We start from the raw sequence: 21,537 nt of genomic DNA, 5'->3' as shown, positions 1-21,537 counted from the left end.
TCAGCTGAACCCAAAACTTTTCAGGAATGTTCACAGGGGAGATCCCAGGAGCTTTGGGAACTTGAAATAAAATTGAAACAGAGCTGCTGGAGGCAGAGAAACTTAATGACCTGCCCTCTCCACGAGTTAGAATAGGAATTATATTTGAAAATCCCTGAATATTTTGCTTAAAATTAGAGGAATATTAATTCATATTAATAAATATGAATAAAACAAGAGTAATTCAAGATCTTGGAGCAACCTGGGATTGGGGAAGGTGTCCCTGCCCTGAAAAGGGTGGAGTAAGATGGGTTTTAAGGTCCCTCCAACCCAAACCACTCAGGGATTTCATGTTCCATGATATTTTTGGTTGTTCAGATTGTGAAATCCTTCACCCCAAAAGGAATAAATCCCAGAAAGGAATAAATCCTGAGCTGGGCCTCACTCAGCTGAGCCCTCGGCAGCGCTGGCTTCCACATCTACAGCTGGAGAAACCTTAAACCTGGATTAGGCACACTTGGAAACCTGGGTCAGCCAAAATTTAAACTTGGATTTGCCAAACTTGAAAGCCTGGATTAGCCAAACTTCTAAACCTGGATTAGTCAAATTTCTAAACCTGGATTAGTCAAACATCTAAACTTGGATTTGTTAAACTTTTAAATCTGAGCAAGTCAAATTTTTAAACCTGGATCAGCCAAATTTCTAAACTTGGATTTGTTAAACTTTTAAATCTGAGCAAGCCAGACTTTTAAACCGGGATCAGCCAAATTTCTAAACTTGGATTTGTTAAACTTTTAAATCTGAGCAAGCCAGACTTTTAAACCTGGATCAGCCAAATTTCTAAACTTGGATTTGTTAAACTTTTAAATCTAAGTCAGACTTTTAAACCTGGATCAGTCAAATTTCTAAACTTGGATTTGTTAAAAACTTTAAAACCTGGATTAGCCAAACTATTAAACCTGGATTAGTCAAACATCTAAACTTGGATTTGTCAAACTTTTAAATCTGAGCAAGCCAGACTTTTAAACCTGGATCAGCCAAATTTCTGAATTTGGATTTGTCAAACTTTTAAACCTGGATCAGCTAAACTTTTAAACCTGGATTAGTCAAACATCCAAACTTGAATTTGTTAAACTTTTAAATCTGGATTAATCAAACATCTAAACTTGAATTTGTTAAACTTTTAAATCTGAGCAAGTGAAATTTTTAAACCTGGATCAGCCAAATTTCTGAATTTGGATTTGTTAAGATTTTAAACCTGGATTAGTCAAACATCCAAACTTGAATTTGTTAAACTTTTAAATCTGAGCAAGTCAGACTTTTAAACCTGGATCAGCCAAATTTCTAAACTTGGATTTGTTAAAATTTTAAACCTGGATTAGTCAAACATCCAAACTTGGATTTGTTAAACTTTTAAATCTAAGTCAGACTTTTAAACGTGGATCAGCCAAATTTCTGAATTTGGATTTGTTAAACTTTTAAACCTGGATTAATCAAACATCTAAACTTGAATTTGTTAAACTTTTAAACCTGAGTAAATCAAATTTTTACACTTGGATTTGTCAAACTTTTAGACGTGGATTAGCCAAACTTTTAAACCAGTATTAGCCAAATTTTTGAATTTTGATTTGTTAAACTTTTAAACCTGGACTAGCCAAACTTTTCAACTTGGATTTGCCAAACTCTCAGACCTGGATTGGCCAAACTTTTACGCTTGGATTTGTCAAATTTTTAGACCTGGATTAGCCAAACTTTAAAATCCAAATTAGTCAGACTTTTAAACCTGGATTTGTCCAATTTTTAAACCTGGATTAGCCAAGCTTTTAAACTCGGATTAAGCCTTGATATCCTGGTGGGGTTGTGGGAATTCCCAATTTCAAAAATAAAATCCAGTTTATTCTTTCTCTTCACGTGCGTGGAAAGCAGCAGAACATTTCCTCAGAGATAATGAGAAAATCAAATTAAAGCTGCTCAGCCATGGTGCCCAAAACTCTTTTCACCAGGATTTTGAATTTTTTAACCAAATTTGAAGAAGTGCCAAGGCACAGACAGGAGCCAGCCTTGATCCCCAGATGATCCCAAAAATCAGGCTGGATTTGCGTTATCCCAACCCAGGCAATAAATTAATTAAGGATAAATTAATTAAGGCAATAATTAATCCTGACCTCAGAACCTTGAGAAGTGTGAAGTGACCCACAAGCCTAAAATTGGCTTTCCTGCTGCAAAACAAAACATTCATTTTATTTTATCTTTCATTTCTGACTTTGGTATCTTATCTAAAAACATACCTGAATTTCTTTCCATATTTAATTTGTTTTTTTCAGAAATTCTCCCCACTTCTTCTTGTCCCAGATAAACCCCAACACCATTAACAAGAAGGAAGTGAACCATGAACAGGATTTAATTTAATTTCTCTCATCTCTTTCCATTCGTGTCCCACTTTCAACATCAGTGTCAAAGAATTCTTTCCATAGGGGGAAAAAAAAAAAAACATGCACACAAAAAAACCCACAAAACACTAAAAAAAAAAAGAACTTGCCTGGAACTCTCAAAAAAACAAACAAATCCAAATTAAAATACTAATTTTTAAAAAATCCTCCTCCTCCATAGGTTAATATTCTTATTATAATTCACAAAAAAAAATTTAATATTTTGTACTTATTATTACTGTATTATATTATTAATATAACAATATATTAATATTAATTATATTCAATAAATAATAATAATTATTATTGTTATTATTATTATCCTTCCTCCAGAGGTTTTATGTTTTCCATGTTTTTTTTTTGATTTCCAGAATATTTATGGATATTGGATGTCCCCACTGCTTTTCATTGTGCTGTTAAATCAGAAAATGAGGTTAAAACCAACCCAAAAAGGGAAGGAAACAAAGAAAAAAGAAGCAAAAACTAAAACTGAAAAAAGAGATAAAAAAAGGAGAAGAAAGAAGAAGAAGAAAGAATTAAAATGTTTAAAAGCCACTGAAAAATATCAGCAAAAAAAAATTGAGATACAAAAAAAGAATTTGAAAATCCCCTCCAAAAAATTTAAAACTACAAAAAAAAATTAAATTATAACAACTTTAAAATTCTCCAAGATATATGTAAATTATAAAACCCCCCAAATTATTACACAGCCCATTAAAAAAAATAAATATATGTATAAAAATTTTTTTAAAAGACAAAGATAAAAATCCCAACTCTCCTCACAAAATTCAAAAATAAAATTACCCCAAATGAACTTTGTGAGGTGACCTTTAATCCCTTAAATAATTTCCCTTTGAAATATTCAACAATAATTTGGAATATTCAATACAATTTTTCTTTGCTGTTTCTCACTCTCTCCCCCCAACCTGCAGCTGCTTTTTCTGCCTCTCCTTGATGCCAAGAGCAGAATAAATGAGATTTCCTTTTATTTTCATTAAAACACTCTAAAACGACAATTAAAATCATTTTAGCAACGATTCCAGCAATCAGAACTTAAGAAATGCAAATAAAATTAAATTTTCTTCAGGTTTTTTAAATATCTCTGAGCACAGAGAGTCTTTAACAGGATAAATTATCCTCAAAAAGAGAGGGCAAATATTCCCAAAAATAATCCTGGAATACAGCAAAGAAAAGGAAATTTAAATTATGCTGAAGTCAGGGGCAGAATTTAATTTAAATTAGGATTTCACCATGTAATATTTGTCACCAGAAACATTCTCCACCAGAAAATATTGGAATATTTTTTATTAAAAGTGCCATTTCTGGAGAAGACTCAAAGCAGTTACACAGCAATAAGAAAACATCCGAACGCTGAATAATGGAGAATTTATCAGAATTTAAGTTTTAAAAATAAACTTTCTATAGGCTGTCCAGTGCAATGTAAATAAAAAATCATATTACACACATATATATATCATAAAAAAAAATTTAACTGCACAAACGGATGGTTTTGCCATTACTTCTGAATTATTTTCAGGTTCAAAAATGTATGGATTTACGGAAATACCATTCCCAAAGTTTTGGGGTGAATTTAGGCAATGAAACGTTGAATTTATTTAAATTACAACATCTGTGAACTCAAACTGAGATAAAGAGATCGCTGAAAATTGGTTTTATCAGATGAAAATTGGAACATATTTAAATTACAACATCTGTGAACCCAAAATGACATAAAGACATCACTGAAAATTGGTTTTATCAAATGAAAATTGGAACATATTTAAATTACAACATCTGTGAACCCGAACTGAGATAAAGACATCACTGAAAATTGGTTTCATCAAATGAAAAGTTGAATATATTTAAATTTCAACATCTGAACCCAAACTGAGACAAAGACATGGTTGAAAATTGGTTTTATCAAATCCAATAATTATTTTTTTTAGAGTTCTTCAGACGGAGATCTGAAAATCCGGATGCCTGAAAATATTTAATATAAAAATTCCGCCATAAATTAAGGTTGGATTTCTGTACAGTCATTAATCCTGCCAAAAATACGGTGAATTTTAGTACTCTTTTTTTCTCAGCATGTTTTACCCACAAAATCAGCATTTAACATCAAATCCAAGCAGGTTTTTCCATAAAAAAAGGAAAAAAAAACTGGAATTCCCTCTTCAATTCCGTATTTCTTCTACCAAGTGCCTCTTTGTGCATTGCATTAACGACATTTGCATATTCAACTCCCCATTAAAAATAATCCCAAACTTTGCCATAACAAAGGGATTGGTGCATCTAAAAGATTACAGCTCATCTTTAATGTTCTCCACCCTTGGAATTCTAAAATTCTGATTTAAAAGCATAAAATCCCAAGATCAAATCCTTTCCCATGCCCGGGTCTCATCCTTGAACCTTCAGTTGATTTATTGGGGTTTATCCCAAGCAATTTTTCCCCAAAAGCAGAGACATTTTATGAGGTTTAAAATCTTAATTTCAGAATTTCTTCACTGTTCAGTGAAGGGAAAAAAAAAAATTCATCCAAGGAAAAAACCCACAGGTTTTCCCTCCTGAAATGTCATTTTTTTGTTGTTGTTGCAGCAGATTTTTAGGGACTCCCTGCCATTCCCAAAAGTTCTGGAATGGCATTTCCACTATAAAGAAGCCCTCAGCACTGAGATTATTGTAAATTATTGACAGCAACCCCTACAAGACCACGGAGCTCTTGGAGGCCTCATTGAGATTGGAAGAATTATTCCCAAAATTTGAATTTGGGAGCAATTTGTGCGGGGAAAAAAATCCAATGACCCAAGATGTGGGAGCCGACTTCCACTTGGAGGAATTCCCCGTGGAGCAGAGAGAAACCTGGAATGGTTTGTCCACCAGAAAAAAAAAAAAATGCTTTCATCTGGAAAAGTCCTTGATGGAGCAGAAGGATGAAGGTAATTATGGGACCATCAGAGAATCCTGGAATGGTTTGGGTTGGGAAGGACCCAGATCATCCAGGGACAGCTTCCCTTGTCCCAGTGATGCCTCAGGTTTGGATTTTCTATGTTTCAGGCTCTGTGCTGCTTTGGTGTGCAGCTCTGAGCTTCACATCAAGTGTTGCTGAGCTCTCTGCACAGAGCAGGGAGACAAAACAATTCCTTCTCCAGCTGGGCACCAAGGACAAATGATCCAAAGCTCAGGCCCAGGAGCACAACCAGCGTGGGCTGCAGAGAGAAAAACAAGCAGGATGGGACTTGATCACCTCAGGCTGGAAGTGGCCAATGAACTGCAAGGTGCAAATGGAGCAGAGCTGATCCCAGTGAGAGCCCCCGGGAGCGCTCGTGCATTTTGGGACCATTTGGGTTCCTCTTGGCTGCAGCCCTGGCTGGGCTCTGGTGCTGCCCAAGGTGGATCCATGGAGGAGATCCTTGGAATGAATCCCTGCTTTGTTCTGTCACTCTGCTCTGGGGCAGCCTGCTCAAGGCTTGTTCCAAGCTCCATCCAGCCTGACCTTGGGCACCTCCAGGGATCCAGGGGCAGCCACAGCTGCTCTGGGAATTCTGGCCAAGCCCCTCCCCACCTTCCCAGCCAGGCATTCCTTCCCAATATCCCACTCAATTCTCCCCTTTCCCAGTGGGAGCCATTCCCTGGCTTCTGTCCCTCCATGCCTTGTCCCCAGTCCCTCTCCAGCTCTTCTAAAGCCCCTCTAGGCCCTGGAATGTGCTGGAAGCTCTCCCTGGATCCCTCCCTTCTCCAGGTGAACATTCCCAGCTTTCCCAGCCCAGCTCCAGAGCAGAATTCCAGCCCTGTTGGATGGCACAGAATCCAGATATGGAAAGAGAGAATCCAGATCTTGAGAAATGAGGGATCCACGAGAATCCAGATCTTGGAAAACCTTGACTCAGACATCAAGGACCGTTTTCCTCCGGCAAGGAAAAAGCTTTTCCATCCAAATTTTGTAGCTGCACAATCGCCCGTCCAGAAGCCACAGACTGAATTCAGTCACCTTTCTGCATCCTAAGAATATTGTGGAGGAAATTTCGGAATGTCAACAAGCCTGGAAATGTTTCAGAATCTTTTTTACAAATGAATATAATTAGTGACACAAACCAGCAAATAATTAAGGCAATATTGAAGTAAAAGAAGCCAAATTTGTAGCTACTCAAATTTTTTCAGGAAACAGCTCCAAATCTCTTTCTTCAGTCAGTTTAAGTGATCCATCCTTCCCAAAAACATCCATCAGGACAATAATATTCCTGGGAAAAACCTGTGCAAATCAAGAGAGAACACAGCAGAGCTCCCTCCTTATTTATTCCAAGTGTCCACTTGGAATTTTTAGGATAACGAAGCTGCTTGACCGTCGCTGTGATTTCAAAGTCATGACATCCCAATATCACAAAAACAAAATTTTGTGATATTCTGAGGGGATTTTTGGGATATTCTGAGCGGAATTGCAAGGAAATAATCCCTCTGCTTTGCAAGATCAGGAATTCTGCTCTGGGTGCTCCAACAGGATTTTTTTTAGGAATTCTACATTTCCTACAGCGTTAAAACAAGAGGAGGATGAGGCATTTTACAGAAAGAAAAGAATTAATTTTGTGTTATTGCCAGGAGAAATGAGAGCTCTGATCGAGCAGAAAAAAAACCAACCTCGTATTTGTTCTCTGTGAAAACCAGAGGTGTTCTCTGTGAAATCAAGATAAGCTCAAACACACCTTGGTAAGAAACTCTGAGTTGTTTATACACATAAAAGCTTTAAATCCAGTTCCCACCTTTCCACATCATCCACCCAAATCTCCTTTTGATTGTGATTGCCACAGTTCTGTCCTCAAACCCCCCCCAAAAATGTGCATTTTGCTCAGAAAACAGGGGATCAAAACTTGAGTCCACCCCACTGCCCCACCCACCGTGGGGGGTTTTTGTGGGGTTTATTTTCCATGCTGCCGGGGAAGGATTCCCGCTAAAACACCCAAGGAGCTCAGGATGCGCCTTTCCTTAAATTTGCTGGGATGAGGGAACATCAGCGACTTCTTGGAGATCCTGGAGGTTCCTGGCCCGGGGACTGTCCCAGCAGCTCTGTCTGGGGGTGCCGTGTCAGGACAGTGCCATTGTCACCAGTGCCACCGGTGCCACCAGTGCCACCAGGCTGGGCAGCGCGCGGCTGCCCGCGGCCGTCCTGCGCGCCTGCAGCACGGCGAACACCGCGTTGGTGGCGTTGGTGGGGATCTCCACGTTGCAGATCATGCCTTCGCAGCAGGAAACACACTCCTGCCGGGAGAAAAGGGTCGTTAACGCGGGGTGGTTAATCAATTAATTCAGGGTAATTAAATCAAGGTAATTAATTCGGCGGGGATTAATTCAGGGCATGCAGAAATCCCATTGCTCCCAGTGCAGAGCATGCAGAAATCCCATTGTTCCCACTACTTCTCCTGCAGAAATCCCATTGTTCCCCAGTGCAGAGCATGCAGAAATCCCACTGTTCCCAGTGCACAGCATGCAGAAATCCCATTGTTCCCCAGTGCAGAGCATGAAGAAATCCCATTGTTCCCAGTGCAGAGCATGAAGAAATCCCATTGTTCCCAGTGCAGAGCATGAAGAAATCCCATTGTTCCCACTACTTCTCCTGCAGAAATCCCATTGTTCCCAGTGCAGAGCATGAAGAAATCCCATTGTTCCCACTGCTTCTCCTGCAGAAATCCCATTGTTCCCCAGTGCAGAGCATGCAGAAATCCCACTGTTCCCAGTGCACAGCATGCAGAAATCCCATTCTTCCCCAGTGCAGAGCATGCAGAAATCCCATTGCTCCCAGTGCAGAGCATGAAGAAATCCCATTGCTCCCACTGCTTCTCCTGCAGAAATCCCATTGCTCCCAGTGCAGAGCATGCAGAAATCCCATTGTTCCCAGTGCACAGCATGCAGAAATCCCATTGCTCCCACTGCTTCTCCTGCAGAAATCCCATTGTTCCCCAGTGCAGAGCGTGCAGAAATCCCATTGCTCCCAGTGCAGAGCATGCAGAAATCCCATTGTTCCCAGTGCAGAGCATACAGAAATCCCATTGCTCCAAGTGCAGAGCATGCAGAAATCCCACTGTTCCCAGTGCAGAGCATGCAGAAATCCCATTCTTCCCCAGTGCAGAGCATGCAGAAATCCCATTGTTCCCAGTGCACAGCATGCAGAAATCCCATTGCTCCCACTGCTTCTCCTGCAGAAATCCCATTGTCCCCAGTGCAGAGCATGCAGAAATCCCACTGTTCCCAGTGCACAGCATGCAGAAATCCCACTGTTCCCAGTGCAGAGCAGCTCCTGGCACATCCTCCTGGTAAAACCAGTCCTGGAATTGCCACCTCCAGCCCCAGGAGCAGGGCAGGAGTAGGGCAGGAGTAGGGTGGGAGCAGGGCAGGATTAGGGCACCTAAGGAATAGGGCAGGAGTGGGGCAGGAGCAGGGTACAAGTAGAGCAGGAGCAGGGTATGAGTAGAGCAGGAATAGGACAGAAATAGGGAGCAGGGTGTGAGTAGAGCAGGAACAGGGTATGAGTAGAACAGGAGCAGGGCAAAGCAGAGCAGGAGTAGAGCAGGAGCAGGACATGAGCAGAACACAAGCAGCTCAGAGCAGAGCAGGAGTAGAACAGGACACAAGCAGAGCAGGAGCAGGGTATGAGTAGAGCAGGAGCAGGGTATGAGTAGAGCAGGAGCAGGACAGAGCAGAGCAGGAGCAGGGCAGAGCGAGCAGGAGCAGGGTTGAGCAGAACACAAGCAGCTCAGAGCAGAGCAGGAGTAAAGCAGGAGCAGGACACGAGTGGAGCAGGAGCAGGGCAGAGCGAGCAGGAGTAGGGTATAAGTAGAGCAGGAGTAGAGCAGGATCAGGGCAGAGCAGAGCAGGAGTAGGGTATGAGTAGGATTATATAGGCAGGAGCAGGGTTGAGGAGAACACGAGCAGCTCAGAGCAGAGCAGGAGCAGGACATGAGCAGGACACGAGCAGCTCAGAGCAGAGCAGGAGTAGAACAGGACACAAGCAGAGCAGGAGTAGGGTATGAGTAGAGCAGGAGCAGGACAGAGCAGAGCAGGAGCAGGGCAGAGCGAGCAGGAGTAGGGTATGAGTAGAGCAGGAGTAGAAGCAGGATCAGGGCAGAGCAGAGCAGGAGTAGGGTATGAGTAGAGCAGGAGCAGGGTTGAGCAGAACACGAGCAGCTCAGAGCAGAGCAGGGGCAGAGCAGGAGCAGGACATGAGCAGGGCAGAGCGAGCAGGAGTAGGGTATGAGTAGAGCAGGAGCAGGACATGAGCAGGACATGGGCAGAGCAGGAGCAGGACAGAGCAGAGCAGGAGTAGAACAGGACACAAGCAGAGCAGTAGCAGGGTATGAGTAGAGCAGGAGTAGAACAGGACACAAGCAGAGCAGGAGCAGGGTATGAGTAGAGCAGGAGCAGGACATGAGCAGGGCAGAGCAGAGCAGGAGCAGGGTATGAGTAGGGCAGGAGCAGGGTATGAGTAGGGCAAGAGCAGAGCATGAGTAGGGCAGGAGCAGAGCAGGAGCAGGACAGAGCAGAGCAGGAGCAGGGTATGAGTAGGGAAGGAGCAGGGTATGAGTAGGGCAGGAGCAGAGCAGGAGCAGGACAGAGCAGAGCAGGAGCAGGACATGAGCAGGGCAGAGCAGAGCAGGAGCAGGGTATGAGTAGGGCAGGAGCAGGACATGAGCAGGGCAGAGCAGGAGCAGGGTATGAGTAGAGCAGGAGTAGAACAGGACACAAGCAGAGCAGGAGCAGGGCAGAGCAGAGCAGGAGCAGGCTATGAGTAGGGCAGGAGCAGGGTATAAGTAGGGCAGGAGCAGAACAGGACACAAGCAGAGCAGGAGCAGGGCAGAGCAGAGCAGGAGCAGGGTATGAGTAGGGCAGGAGCAGGGTATGAGTAGGGCAGGAGCAGAGCAGGAGCAGGCGCGGCGCTGACCGTGTGGCCGCTGTCCCCGCGGCGGTGGCAGCCCACCAGGTGACACTCCTCGCCCGTGGCGCATCTCTTGGTGACCGAGGTGCTCTCCCCGCGCGCCGTGAAGAGGTGAGCGGTCAGGCAGTAGCGAGTGCCTGCAAAGGCAGAAGCAGGAATCCCATTCCCATCACTGACCCTTTGGAGCGGCATCCCAAAACTTCACGCAGTTCCCGCGTTTTTCCCTACGCGCAGCGCAGCAAAGCATTCCCAAGGGAACGGCCCTACAGAACTGCTTGCAACTCCATCAACGGAGCATTTTTAGCAAGAAATTAATTACTGTGAAATCTCAGCCGGCCCTTCAAACCTCCAGCAAGGCTGCTTTGGTTGAAGTTACTAATTAGCACCATCAGCCACACGTTTGTTTTTATTTCTCTCCTCCCTCTGGCAGCGCGCTCCCGTGCGGTTTCAGGTCGGTTTCCTCATTCCTCCGCTTCGCTTCTTCCCCGCTCCCACCGCTCCCGTGAATGTGAAAAATGAGGGAACGCTCCCGTTCTTTTCTGAGAATCCTTTATCCTCCCCAGCACAGGTGTGATCCCCCGTCAGGCAGGTCCCGCTGCCCACAAAGAACAGGAAATTTTGGGGATGGCGTCCAAGGGGAAGGGAAAGTTAAAAGCTACAGAGGAAATTCTTCAGGTTTGTTAAACATCTTTAAATTAACTCCTGGGAAGCAGCTCACTAGATATATACGCAGAGAAACACAGGTAATTAATATTGATGCATTAATAAACATCTGCTTGAAAATGAATTTTTTTGTTATATAAAAGTGGGAGACGCGGATAAATAATTTTTCACTGTCCCTTTACAACCCTGAAGAAAATAAAGCGACAGAGGAAATCCTTCAGGTGTTTTAAATAAGATTAAAATTAATTCCTGGGAAGCACATCGTTATATGGATACACAGGGAAACATATATAATATATAATATATAATATATAATATATAATATATAATTATTAATATTATATATTATATATTATATATTATATATTATATATTATATAATGTAATGAAAAAATGTAATACATTACAATATACTAATATATTAATAATATATTAATAACAATATATTAATATAGGGAATTAACACTGATGTATTATAAAATATTAAAAGTATTTTTAAAATGTTACATTAAAATATTAACATTCAATTCAATATTAATACTTAATTTAATATTAAAACACTAACATTATTTTAAATGCTTGCAATTTTTGCTATATAAAACGGAGAGGGATGGAGGTAAAGAATTTTTCACTGTTGCTTTACACTCTGAAGAGGATAAAGCTGCAGATGAAATTTTTCAGGTTTTTTCAACAAGACTAAAATTAACTCCTGCAAAGCACATCGTTATATAGATTATACAGATACACAGGGAAACATATATATAATATATGGTATTATATTATATAATAATAGGTAATTAATACGGATGTATTACAAAATATTAGAATTATTTAAAATAGTGTTATAGTAAAATATTTTAAATAATGTTATATTAAAATATTAACATTCAATTCAAATAATTAAATAAATTAATAATAAATAAATAAATAAATAAATAAATATTAAAATACTAATATTATTTTAAATGCTTGCATTTTTTGCTATATAAAATGGAGAGAGATGGAGATAAAGCATTTTTCACTGTTGCTTTACACTCTGAAGAGGTAATTAATACGGATGTATTACAAAATATTGAAATTATTTAAAATAATGCTATAGTAAAATATTTTAAATAATGCTATATTAAAATATTAACGTTCAATTCAAATAATTAAATAAATAAATTAATAATAAATAAATAAATAAATAAATAAATAAATAAATAATTTAATATTAAAATACTAATATTATTTTAAATGCTTGAATTTTTTGCTATATAAAACAGAGAGGGATGGAGGTAAAGAATTTTTCACTGTTGCTTTACACTCTGGAATGGCCAAAACCGTCAGCAGAAACCACCTGACTCGGCATCACCAAGAACAAAACCGAGCCAGGCGTCTCCAAGGGGGTGACCAGGGCAAAACAAGTTTGAAAAACACAGGGATCTCCTCATGCAGCCCCACTCACTTTCGGGACACCACCTGTCTTCAGCCCATCGGTTGCAGTTGTAGTTGTCCACTGCGTTGTCACAGGTAAAGCACTTGAAGCTGTTTGGGAATGGAGTGGCTTGGAAAGGGTTAAAAAAAAAAAAAAAAAAAAAAGTCAGCTGGGAAGCGTTGAGAAAAAAAAAATTAAAGTGTTCAAAATTACGCTTGTGCAGAAATTGTTTTGTAATATATTTAAAATGTATGTATTTACAGGAATAAATTATATCTATTTACATCTTTTCACTGTTAGACAAATAAAACAAGTTTTGCAGAAAGCTTTTTTTTTTTTTTTTTCCCCTCTAGGCTTGAACTCAAAAAATATCCTCATGTTTTCACTCTCACAATCCAAAATTGAGGCAGTGGTGGGAAAAGCAGGAAATAAGGAAGAGTTTATCTCCCTCCTCATGGAGCAAACATAAATCTACATTTCCCTTTGATGGAAAAACCGCATTTCCAAAGCAGCTCCAGCGCTTGATCTCCCACTCGGAAGGAGAAGTTGGATCCTTGAAACAAAAGGTCTTTTAAAATCTCATTTCCATTATTTCCATGAATTATTGGAAGGTGCAGGGTTCATTAGGGGCAGGTATTATTCCCAGCTATTATTTCCTGGCTGGTTTAACGACGCAGATAATGCAAATGAAGGGATGGAGCACTGCTGATGCCAGATAAGAGGCAAAAAAAAATTTAAATAAATAAAAAATACACGATGCCATTAGCGCCAACTGGCTTCACAGGTCCCACAGGGTTTTTAATTACCTTCAGAGTGAGTTAATTGCATGCAGCAACACCTATTCCTCCCCTTACAAAACCCCCAACGAGATAAAAGACCAAAACCACCTGTTCTGGATTATTTACAAGAAAACCGCTGCTTAATTTCCTCTGCAGGCAGACAGAAATAACACAAGGAAAGCCCTTAAAGTGCCAAAGTCCTTGTGCACTCTTTAATTCGGCAATGATTCGATTTATTTTCATTTAGTAAACCTGTCAGTTATTAAAGTGCTGTGGGTTGAGAAGCAGAACATTTATTTTGAAGTTTCTCTGGAGACGAGCAGCTGAAACGCGAAGGACTGGAAGGATGGGGCAAATAATGACGATTTTAAGCTAGAATTGCACAGGGAAAAAAAGGCCAGAATTCCACAGGGAAAAGGCCAGAACTCCATAAAAAAAAAAAAGCTACTTACGGTCTAGTGGAGGCCTGATGTTGTAGAAGTTGATGTTCTCAGCTGAAACCCAACTTCCCGAGAGGATGAGGAACGGGAGAACGGCTCGGGCCAGCGCGCGCCCCAACGCCCCCATCGTGGGCATCACTGCTCAGGGAAACCCCCACCCCTCAGGCCTGGAAAAGCAAGGGAGCACATTATTTAGTGGGAATTGTGAGGATCTGAGGCGCAGGATGACGAATTTGCTGCGAAATCCTGCTGGAAGCGTGGAGATCCAGCCGGGAATGCCGGCGAGCTGCTGAGCGGCACAAAGCTGAGCTGGTGGTGCCTTCTGCTGGCCAGAAGCCCTCACAGAGGGCTGGAACTCGCAAAACAAACTCAAGTTCACGTCCTTGCTTCCATCTATTTGTCCTCCGGAGCAGTGGGAGCCTTAAAAATTCCTTGGAAGGATTCCTACAAATCAGCAGGATTGAGGTCCTTGAGACCCAGCTTGAAACGGTGTGGAATAAACAGCACTAAACGCAGAGAAATCTCAATTTTAACACCAACAACCAATCCCTTACCTGAGAGAAATAAATTTAACTTCATCATCTGAACTTTAAGTGCACTTTAAGTGCCGTCACAGCATTAAAATTTTTAAGTGTGAATTCAATTTCTTTCTTTTTAGGCGCATCCCAAGGGAATGCTAAGGAAGACGTTTTGGAGGAGGGCAGGGTGGGAAGTTCACGGGGATGAGGTGCAATCACCCAAAAAATCCATTTATTTGGGGCCCCCTGGGTGCTCTGCCAAGGCTTCAGAGAGAAGAGCTGAACATTTGGCTCAGGTTGGTATTTAGATTTCCCACACCTCCAGACAAACACAGGGAATTGTGGCAAATTCCAGCGACCCTGGAGCCGCGTTCGGATATTACAAATCACAACCCTCGCTCCTCCCATGCAAATTCCCAGCAGGACAAACAAGCTGGAGTGGAGGCTCCTGCCAAACCTGAGCCAAAGGCATTCCCTCCAAAATTCCAGGCACACCCTGGCCAGGCTGGAAATGCTCAGCAGAGAATTCCAGGAATTTCCCTTTTCCCCCCGTGTTTTTTGGATCGGTTGGGGTTTTTCCTTTTCCAGCGGGGATGGTTTTGCCAACCAAGCTACCAAGAGAATTTTAGGAATTGTGGGTTTTACTGTGAATTTCACCACGCTGCTGACGAAACCTTGGATTTATGGATCTATTTCAGGAGACACTCCAAAGTCACAGCCCACCTCTGCTGCCTGTGTACTTCCAACGCTGTTTTCCATAGGATGGCCCAGGTTCCTTCTGGCTGCGGCCCAGGATCAGAAGGATTAGGCAGAAGAATCTGTGGAGAACAAACAGCAACAGATCACCAAAATTCTGTTTTCAAGAAACAAATCAGCATTAAATTAAGATAAGAGTTAGGTTTTTATAACGAAATATCCAAAGGACCACTTGAACTACACAATATGGCTCTTCCTGAGTGATGAGACACTGCAGAAATTGAAATTCCCTCCTTCCTGCCATATTCCAGTGCCATAAAAGACAAATAAAAGGCAAAAAGTGAAGGGATGGGGCTCAGTCCACCCCTGAGGATGAGTTTCCTCCAGGAAAACCACGACTGAGGGGATGACCTGTGTGGGACCACAGCAGTGAACATTCCCATTCCAGAGCTATCCCAACTTTCCCCAGGATTCTGCCCAAAATACAATATATTAACAATAGGTAATTAATATTGATATATTATAAAATAGTAAAATTATTTTAAAATAATGTTGTAGTAAAATATTAACAATTCAATATTAATACTTAATTTAATATTAAAATGCTAACATTAAAATGCTTGCCTATGGGTATTTTTTGCTATATATTCTATAAAACTGAGACAGATGGCAATAAAGAATTTTTCACTATTTCTTTTCACTCTGGAATGGCCAAAATTGAAGAAGCACAAGGGAACCTGAGGGAGTGAAGACAAACCAATGAGAGGCTGATGAACAAACAGGTCCCCCCTCAATGTGTGGAGCTGATCCAACTCCTGGAATTCCAAGTCATTGATCCAACTCCTGGAATTCCAAATCACTGATCCAACTCCTGGAATTCCAAGTCATTGATCCAACTCCTGGAATTCCAAATCACTGATCCAACTCCTGGAATTCCAAGTCATTGATCCAACTCCTGGAATTCCAAATCACTGATCCAACTCCTGGAATTCCAAGTCATTGATCCAACTCCTGGAATTCCAAATCACTGATCCAACTCCTGGAATTCCAAATCATTGATCCAACTCCTGGAATTCCAAATCACTGATCCAACTCCTGGAATTCCAAGTCATTGATCCAACTCCTGGAATTCCAAATCATTGATCCAACTCCTGGAATTCCAAGTCATTGATCCAACTCCTGGAATTCCAAATCACTGATCCAACTCCTGGAATTCCAAGTCATTGATCCAACTCCTGGAATTCCAAATCACTGATCCAACTCCTGGAATTCCAAGTCATTGATCCAACTCCTGGAATTCCAAATCATTGATCCAACTCCTGGAATTCTAAGTCATTGATCCAACTCCTGGAATTCCAAATCACTGATCCAACTCCTGGAATTCCAAGTCATTGATCCAACTCCTGGAATTCCAAATCACTGATCCAACTCCTGGAATTCCAAATCATTGATCCAACTCCTGGAATTCCAAATCACTGATCCAACTCCTGGAATTCCAAGTCATTGATCCAACTCCTGGAATTCCAAATCACTGATCCAACTCCTGGAATTCCAAGTCATTGATCCAACTCCTGGAATTCCAAATCACTGATCCAACTCCTGGAATTCCAAATCACTGATCCAACTCCTGGAATTCCAAGTCATTCCAAGGCCCCAGTTTCCAGAGCCACACATTCCTGATCCCAACCACCTCACCCTTGTGCCCCTGCACCACCAAGGATCCAGATTTCCTGACTCCAAGAGGGTTCCTAACCTTAAAAATGCTCGAGGGATGTTGGTAACGAGATGAGAAGAGTCTTTTCTGTGCCTCAAGTCCTCACTCTCCTTCCTGGATCCTGTGTTTATCCTGGAATTCCAGGATGGTTTGGGGTGGAAGGGAATTTAAAGCTCATCCAGTTCCACCTCCCTTCCACTTCCACGCCTTCAGCTCGCTCCAAGCCCTTCCAACCTGGCCTGGGACACTGAAATCCTTGGAATATCCTTATTATATCCTTAGAATGTCTCAAGCAACACAGTTTTGATCAAGAATTTTACAAAATTTTAGTGTATTTCAAGCATTTTTAAAATGCTTTAAAGGCATTTTAAAAGCTCCACTTTCCTCTGCAGGAAGGGAGGGAATCGAATCATTCCAACATTTCCAGGACTTCTCTCCTTGTCCTGTATTTGCTGCTGGCTCAAGGAAACTCTGCCTTTATGGGCTGTAACTGGATCTGAAGCACCTGGGGCAGAAATAAAAGGCACAATTCCACTTGTGCCAGTTTGCCACAGCCCCAGGCTCCCCCCCCTGCTCCCCTCCCCCAGGCTCCTCTCGCTTTCCCCTCGTGCCAAATGGAAAATTTGAGGGAATATAAACACACACAAAAAAAAAAAAAGAAAGAAAAAAGTGACTCTCTGGCTGGGGGAAAGGCTCAGTAAATCGACCTCCCAACCTGATGCAGTCAAAGGTGTCCTTGTTTGCCAAGCAGGCCAATAAATAATGGATGTTGTTTGCCATGGCTTGGTTACACAGCTGCACCACAAATCCAATCAAATAAGAAAATATTGGCCCAAAAGTGGCTTTCATATCTCACCCAGAATCTTTCAAAAGCTTATTTTCTTCACAGTGCCTTATCTCTGCGGAGCTCGCTGATAATATTATCGAGCAGAGTGAGTAAATGTTTCATTAGGCCCAATTAGGAGCTCTCATTAATGAGGGGGGGAAAAATGTCACAACATGGAAGATTAACTTATATAAACAAGAGCAAACTGGGAGCTCCAGCTTTCCTGGGGGAGGGAAGACAACCCAAAAGGGAAGGGCTGAGTGCTGTAAAAAAAAAAAAAAACCTGTGACTGAAACCCATTTCAAGGAAAAAACAACCAGGAACACAACGGCTGAGGCAATGAAAATATTCCTGAAGGCTGGAACCTCGCAGGGCGTGATGGAAAAGTGGGAAGCAGCATTCCCTGCTCTCTGATTTTAATAAAATTCCAGTCTGCTGACATTGTTTTTCCTGGCAGGCTCAGTGGAGGATTAGCAGATTGAACAGCAGATATGGAATGCAGATGAAACTTCCTGCTGTCATTTAGCAAAGCAATTTTCGGGTGCTGTTAGATAATTGCAAAAATTCTGTTAAACCGCACTTGGGTGACACGAGAGCTCCACGGGCAGAAAGGGATTTTCTGTTCAGGGATGGGAAGGTAAAACCCCAACACCTGACGTGGCCCAGCCACAAACCCCAAAGGCCACCGAGGGAATTCAGCTTGGCTCAAAGGGCTGCCCCATTCTCACGCTCTCCTCTGGAGACCACTCAGTGCCTGCAAAACTCAGCCAGTGAAGAAGTGGACAGGACAAAGCTTCAAAAACCCCAAAATTTTCTTTAGGAAACAAACAGGCACATCTAAAAGTGCTAAGGTGGGGAAAAGTGAGTGTTTTGACAGATTAAAGCACCCCAGGAATTACTGCAGATCTGCAAATTGAGAACTCTTTGCCATGGAAGTTTTCTCTTTTTTTTTTTTTTTTTTCCCGCTGAGTTAAGTTTGTGTTTTTTCACTTTTTGCCTCGCAGCGTGTTATTATTAGCACAACACACCCCAGAAAAATGGATTTTACATCACACTGACAGACACCTGCAAGGAGCAGCAGCGACACAATCAAAGTGAACTCATCAACCGGATCTTGAACCACCACACGTTTCCTTCAGCTGCGCCCAGAACCCCACTTGGAACGAAAATTTGGCCTTAATTACAAGAAATTGCCAAGTTCTTTATCTGCGATCTTGTAAAAGTAAAGCACGACATCGTTTAGCTCGGGGGAGGATGTTGGCACGGGAGGTGTCTGACTGCACCAAACACATGATTTCAGAAAGAAAATAATCCCTGATGAACACGATAAACCTGGGAAGCATCGCTGGGGTGAAGGATTTGTGAGCTGAAAACACGGGATGAAAAGTGCATTATTCCTTTCACAGCCCAAACTGACTTTTAGGCTAAAATTCAGAATCCCCCATCGTGGATGGATGGATCTTCCCCACGTGGAAAATCATTCATTTTGTCTAAAAACCCATTGATGAGGTGAAATTCCTGCCAGTTTTCCATTTCCTCAAAGAACTGCGCGTTGCCAAAGCTCTGACGGCCAAAAGCCGAGTTTGGAACAGCTTTTCTACATCTCTTGGAACTGGTTTAAATCTCCCCCTCACCTGTGCAAGGCTGGAAATTGGAATTTAATCCGGCTCTGGAGAAAAGAGATTACAGGAATAAGGGAATAAACAGCTTTTTGGTTTTTTTTCCTTTAAGATTTGCTTTCACAAAATTCAACTGACAGCTGATTTATGTTTAATATGGAATGCAGAGAATATTTCATCAAACATTCCAGCATTTCCTGCAGGAATAATTCTCCGACTGCCCCTAAAATCTCCTTGGGAGCTGCTTCCCTCCAGATGCCAGCACAAGGCCAGAGCCACCCTTTCACCATCACTGGCCCAAAAATCAGGAAAAACTGAGGAATCACGGAATGGTCAAGCTGGGAAAAGCCCCAAATAAAAACCCTGAAACAGCCCAGGCCCACCAAAAAATCCTTCTGAATTTCAGACTAATTCTGAATATAAGCAAAAATTCTGAATTTAAGGATCAGCTCTGAATTTAAGGATTAATTCTGAATATAAGAACAAATACTGAATTTAAGGATCAGCTCTGAATTTAAGGATTAATTCTGAATTTAAGGATCAGCTCTGAATTCAAGGATCAGTTTTAAATTTAAGGATCAGTTCTGAATTTAAGGATCAATTCTGATTTTAAGGATCAGCTCTGAATTTAAGGATCAATTCTGAATTTAAGGATTAATTCTGAATTTAAGGATCAGTTCTGAATTTAAGGATCAGCTCTGAATTCAAGGATTAATTCTGAATTTAAGGATCAATTTGGAATTTAAGGATTAATTCTGAATTTAAGGATCAGTTCTGAATTTAAGGATCAGTTCTGAATTTAAGGATCAGCTCTGAATTTAAGGATCAATTCTGAATTTAAGGATCAGCTCTGAATTCAAGGATCAGTTCTGAATTTAAGGATCAGCTCTGAATTCAAGGATTAATTCTGAATTTAAGGATCAATTTGGAATTTAAGGATTAATTCTGAATTTAAGGATCAATTTGGAATTTAAGGATTAATTCTGAATTCAAGGATCAGTTCTGACCACTGGGCTCTAATCGAACCCACAGAGAGGGAATTTTATCCTGATGCTCCTGAAGCCATTCCAAGCTCTGGGAATTCCCATTTTTTGAGGAATAAACGAGTAGGAATTAAAGTTCTTATTGAAAAATGCAACTTTTAAAGTAGGTGATATACATTTTATATATTTTAATGTGTATTTTCAAAAGCAGGTCACTTTTTTAGGTGATATTTTTATGATTTCCATGATATTTATGTTTATTATTTTATATTTATATATTATTCTATATAAATAAATATATTTTAGATATAAAATATATCTAAATTTATTATTTATATATATAAAAATCATTTTATAAATTTATATATATATTTATATATTTTTTATAAATTTATATATAATAATATATATAATTTTATAAATGTATTATTTGTATATATCCTATATAAATGAACATATTTTATACAGGATATTATAGAAAAATAGATTATTTTTATATAATACATAACTCATATAATTTTAATTAATTATATCATAAATATAAATATATGTATAATTATATGTATTATTTCAATATTATTTTATATTTTAAATATTTTCTATTTATTCTTGTTCTGTCATTTTCTTGTTTTTATTATTATTCTGCCGTTTTATTTTTATTATTTTGCTGTTTATTTTTATTATTCTTTTTTTTTTTTATGCCGCACCTAAAAATGCTGCAGTCTTTTAGAAGAGAAATTATGCACACCCTTCTTAAAATAATAGATATGAATATAGATATAAATATAGGTATAGATATAAATATAAATATAAGTTTAAATATAAGTATAAATATAAAAATAAAATATAAATAAATATAAATATAAATTTTAAATAAAATAAAAATAAAAATAAAAATATAATTTTTTTTTCCCCCAGGTCTATATTCACCAGGCTACACAGATTTCCCTCAGCACTTCGAGATATTATAGGGAAAAGGGAAAAAAAAAAAAAAAATTCAGGTAATTCCAGTTTGGAGGATCTGAGTTGATTTCATTAATTAATACCTAAATATTTTTTATTAATACCTCAATATTTCAAGCTGTCACTACATGGATGAGAGTGGATTTTCCACTTGATTTTCTCCCTTTAGAAAATAAATTTTCCAAGGTTTTTTTTCCTCTCAGGCTCCTTCCCTGGGAAGGTGGAAATGGTGCCAGGAGCATTTTTTTTTTTTTTTTTTCTTTTTTTGCCCAAAATCACCAGCAATGAGGGATTCCATGGGAAAAAAAATCAATTATTCCACGGAGAATTCCTCCTGTGGATATTCCTACCCCAAAATCCGCAATTCCTGGGCCACAGCAAATACACAGATTGCTCTGGATTTTAATTAGCTGCCTTAGTTAATTGAGGTTAATTAAATCAGGGGTGATTCCTGACAGGGTTTGAACCCTCCCAGAGCCATCCTGGAAAAGCAGAATTTTTTATTCCCTTCTTGGCCAACGAGTTCCTTTTTTTTTTTTTTAATCTAAAAATCCTTCCTGCCACAATTATTTAGAAATTATTTTTGTGAT

At 40.3% G+C, this 21,537-nt stretch overlaps 1 protein-coding gene across 1 annotated transcript in view; it reads right to left on the bottom strand.

The window, feature by feature from the left end:
- Window positions 1–5,796: 5,796 nt before the first annotated feature.
- Window positions 5,797–21,537, bottom strand: part of LYPD6B (LY6/PLAUR domain containing 6B) — a 49,412-nt gene continuing 33,671 nt past the window's right edge. The window contains 7 exon segments of the mRNA XM_053983163.1: window positions 5,797–7,658; window positions 10,336–10,466; window positions 12,440–12,538; window positions 13,641–13,795; window positions 14,870–14,964; window positions 15,094–15,213; window positions 15,215–15,253. Of these exon segments, the coding sequence (XP_053839138.1) occupies window positions 7,485–7,658; window positions 10,336–10,466; window positions 12,440–12,538; window positions 13,641–13,795; window positions 14,870–14,964; window positions 15,094–15,213; window positions 15,215–15,253 (813 nt within the window). The 3' untranslated portion in view covers window positions 5,797–7,484.

This window comes from Vidua macroura, chromosome 7 (assembly GCF_024509145.1).
Source record: "Vidua macroura isolate BioBank_ID:100142 chromosome 7, ASM2450914v1, whole genome shotgun sequence".
Taxonomy (NCBI): Eukaryota; Metazoa; Chordata; class Aves; order Passeriformes; family Viduidae; genus Vidua; species Vidua macroura.
Note: the sequence above shows the minus strand (reverse complement) of the source record. Positions and strands in the feature narration are given on the sequence as shown.